The sequence below is a fragment of the Echinococcus granulosus genome, assembly GCF_000524195.1.
Source record: "Echinococcus granulosus chromosome Unknown EG_S00003, whole genome shotgun sequence".
Classification (NCBI taxonomy): Eukaryota; Metazoa; Platyhelminthes; class Cestoda; order Cyclophyllidea; family Taeniidae; genus Echinococcus; species Echinococcus granulosus.
Genome location: NW_020170383.1, coordinates 2,697,476 through 2,701,584, shown reverse-complemented (window position 1 = coordinate 2,701,584; position 4,109 = coordinate 2,697,476). Strand labels below are relative to the sequence as shown.

General features: G+C 40.9%; 1 protein-coding gene across 1 annotated transcript; it reads left to right on the top strand. All coding sequences in view use genetic code 11, as the record gives it.

Moving 5' to 3' along the window:
- Nucleotides 1-2,174: 2,174 nt before the first annotated feature.
- On the top strand, nucleotides 2,175-4,109 carry EGR_00974 (hypothetical protein; the record flags this gene model as incomplete). Its single annotated transcript, XM_024490223.1, has 1 exon — nucleotides 2,175-4,109. The coding sequence occupies one exon, from the start codon at nucleotides 2,175-2,177 to the stop codon at nucleotides 4,107-4,109; it is 1,935 nt and encodes a 644-aa protein (XP_024355626.1).

Here is a 4,109-nt window from a genome sequence, read left to right as displayed (position 1 = left end):
GAAAGAGGAGAGCATTTTTATGGTGACATGATATTTTCTCTATGTGTGTGTCTAACTACTCCACTGCAGTATGGCCTTCAAGCCACACTATTAACACTGCAACTTTATGAACGACACATACATATGTGCATAATATGTATGGGCGATATATGGTCTTCCCTACCACGTGAACTTCTCACAACTTTAGGGAAAAATCGGAGTGCTGCAAATATGTAGACAATATATGGGAATTTTTTGATGTCTTTAACCTTGATACCGTTGATGACGCTATAAATTTTGTTGAAGTGGTGTGTATAGGCTCTTTGATTGGCAATGACCATTAAGTTTCACGTTATTTTGATGACGGATATGGTCCACACTGGCCAGTTTATAGTGTTTTACGCCTAGAACACAGTATCCTCGCTGCACCAATTATTTAAGAGCTCTAATAATAGCTGGGAATTACCAGCACCACAATACCTCGTCATTGGCATCATCATTAATTTATCCCCCAACGTCACAGACGTTATCTTGATTAAACGCCTTTAGAAAGTGATTGCAAATGCATCCGAAAATAGTTCCATCGGTGATTTCGCTACAAGCCATCTAGCGCTAGGCATTTCAAAAGTCCTGCCCAAATATTTTCCGGCTTAATCTTAATTCAGTAACCTGTGCGATGTTTAATTAATGGCCCTTGATATATTACTATTAAAATCATTATATCAAGCACACATTATATGCCCAAAGGGCATGGTTAGATTTCGATAAACAGTTGATTTGGAGGAATAAGATGACTTGTGCGTGCAATTGACATTTGTTTATTCATTCAGCATTGTCAATCGTAGTTGGACAATTTTATGGCAAAATTTGATTTTAAAGGAGTGAAATATGCATAGATCTTTTAGGATCGTCTGAAACACTAGAAGACAAATAGATGTTTCAAGGTGCTGTTTCATTTTCTGTTTTGTTTGTTTTAGATGTCTTAAAATGGTCTATTAGTTGTATTTTATAGGCTAGGACTAATGAGTTCCAGCTTTACAAAATTAGCTGCAAATTTTCCCATCCTCCCGGTATATGGTAGATTAATACGGCCTGTGTCTCAAAGGCCTTGGCCCTAATTTTAATCAACTATTATTTCACTTTTTCATAACTATAGGAATGGGGTAATCTATGTTTCAGGGAAAAGTGAAGTCGTGGACACACAACGCATACAACTCTTTTCTACCGTCGAGTGCATTAAGACCACCTTTTTTGCAGCGTTCACGACTTTATGGCAAATAAGGAGAACAGAGCGGGTGAAGTAATTACAGGCAGCCGTTACTTAGGGCAGAGAAATTTTATGCATTTATGCAACACAAGTAGATGCCACTTAGATTTAGATTTACTCAACCGATCAACAATTATGATGTTGTCTCTACTAATCAACACAGCTTCCATCAAACGCGGTATAAGGAACAATTCTAACCTGCCATGAAATAGTAAAAAATGCTAAAAAATAAGAATTCAAAGCAAAACTTTATTTAGGGCCTTGTTTGTAATTCACTGGCATCCTTGCATGAATTATAATTTTTGACAATTTTTGAACATCCGCTAACAGATAAAGCTGGACCTAATATGATCACCGACCACTTTCGAATCACATCGAACATACTCAAAACCACTTTGGAATTAGAGATTGACACCCAACTAACGATTTTTCGGAACATAGATTAGCATGTAGGGTATGTTTAAATAAACAAAGGACAGAAAAATGATGCACCAGAGTGGCTCTATTGGCATAATTTACTGTGAATCCCTTTGATTTACACGGAAAGAAACAAAATGGCAATGGAATTTTCTGCTGTCAAGTTAAATTACTGATAAATAAGAGTGCAATATGCTTCCATTCCAACACGGGATATAAAAGGGTGGAATGACAAATTTGTCAGAGCCCTAAATTTTTACTTTAAACCGATATTTTCGCCTGCATTGGGGGAGGCTAGATGCAACTCGCACTATAGAAAAGAGGTGGGGATAAATGCAAGCGGCACCACAATCCCCAGTACAGCTGATCTGCGCGATGCTACATCGATCCAGACTGGAAGAAGGAAAGTTTGAATCACACATGTGCTGTCTCCACCCAAACTGAGTTGCTTTGAGAAGAAATCGTTTGACACAATTTACACCCATTTCTATAAAATTCGAGAGCTGACGGAATGGATTTACCTATAATAACGGATAAGCTCCCAACCTATCCTCCAAAAATTCAAGGCGATTTACGTTTGATCCTTCAAACAAAGGATATTTTCATAGTTTGTTATCGTCAGCTGGAGGAGTACCGCCGACTTGTTGATGAGCAGAAAAGTCTTATAACAAAGGATTTTGTGCAAGAACAACTACAGGCCAGTGAGGATGAAATAGAAGAGTTAAAAATGGAACTATATGAAGCGGAGAATAGGTTAGAGGATCGAATAAAGCATAATGCGAATCTGGCCCAACAGCTGGTCAACCACGGCTTTAACGGTGTGGAAAATAACCTGACAGCTCGGCAGTTGGCCATGGTTAGAGCTCCACAGACCCGTAAGCAAATGCTTGTTCAACGCAGGGCCAGTTCCGATATGTGTGCCGGTGATGGTGGTAGATCTAAAGTCCATCTTATTGACAACATTGCTCTAGCTCTTGACGAGATTCACAAAGAAGTTCGAAACAAAGTGAAACCGCTTTTGGATTACTATCGAGATTTATTTTACCTTCAACTGCATTTCAGCATTGTCCTGGGGCAGGTGTGCAATTACTGCATGCCTATTGTAACGGAAAACATAGGGCTACTAGAGCGTGTCTTCTTTTGGTCTGAAAGGCCAGAGTTTGAGCTCCTTCGCAAAGCTTCAGACATTTCCGATCGATTGAAGGAGATCTACACAAGAACGCAACAGATTTATCACATTCTATCAGAGTCTGTGCGCTTCCTTCAATCAAAAGTAGACCTTCAAAAGTCATTGGAGACACGATTCCACGAAAGAACTGATGAACAACAGAAGATGAAGGACAAAATTCTGCGTGACATTCACGCTGCCAAAGTCAACATGGATGCATTGGAGGAAGAAAACGATAAGCTAGTGGGTAGTCTTGTGAAAATAAATCCCAACTTTGTGGAAAGTCAGAATTTTGCTGAATATGCAGAACGTGGAATAAAGTCGGGAACACTACCACGAAAATCCGTCAATCCCACAAATATGCAAACAACAAACCATATCAAACCAGAGGCGCAGATGAACACATCCACTGTCGATACAACGACTACCAACAATTACAGAGTTGCTAGTGCCGATAAAATAGAGTCTGTCTCCAATTTACCCAAGAAGCATAATAAAACGAAAAAAAGTAATGAAACTGTGAAGAAACATCCCAAAAGTTTAAGGAGACGAGAAGTTTCTCGAAGAGCACGAAGTATTGAGCATCGAACACCGAGGAGGAGGGGCGAGTCACGGCATGGGCTGACTAGTGCTAAGGTCAGAACTCTGAGTAGTGGAGAGGAAGGAAACAGCCTTAGCCGAATGGCTCAAAATCGGTCACCCGGGGGTGTATACAGACCCCTCTGTGACACTGAAAGTGAGCATACTCGACCCCAAAGTGAACTCTTCTCTCCCAAGGACAGGGGAAAAGGAGCCATGGGAAGAATTTCGCTGAAAACTCGTCTCCTGGATCGAACTCGAGGTTTATTAGATTTAAGTAGACTTCGTGCGAGAGATAGTGAGGATAGCTCAAGTAGCGGAGGTCTTGTCAAATCTGAACACTTAGAAAGAGGTGACTCAGTTCTGGCTACCTTCTCATCCCTGACTGGTCGTAGAAGATCAGATTCAAGTGTAGTAGTAGCGGAAGGGTTAAAACGGCGAGAGGGTCTGGAAGGATCCGAGGACCGAAGACGTAAGAAGCAGCGGGAAAGGAGACCAAAGGATCCAGTTTCAGAGTTTCAGCAGAACTCATTGAAGGACGAAGATATGCTGGAGTTGAACGGAGGTTCTGGCGAACGCAAAAGTCGTCGATCGAAGTCAAGGAACCGCAGTCGTCAAAACGATCTGGCCAACTACCTGACCAGTTCAGGGTCAGATAATCTATCTAGTACGGAAAACTCCGTTCTACCTGTTCTTTAA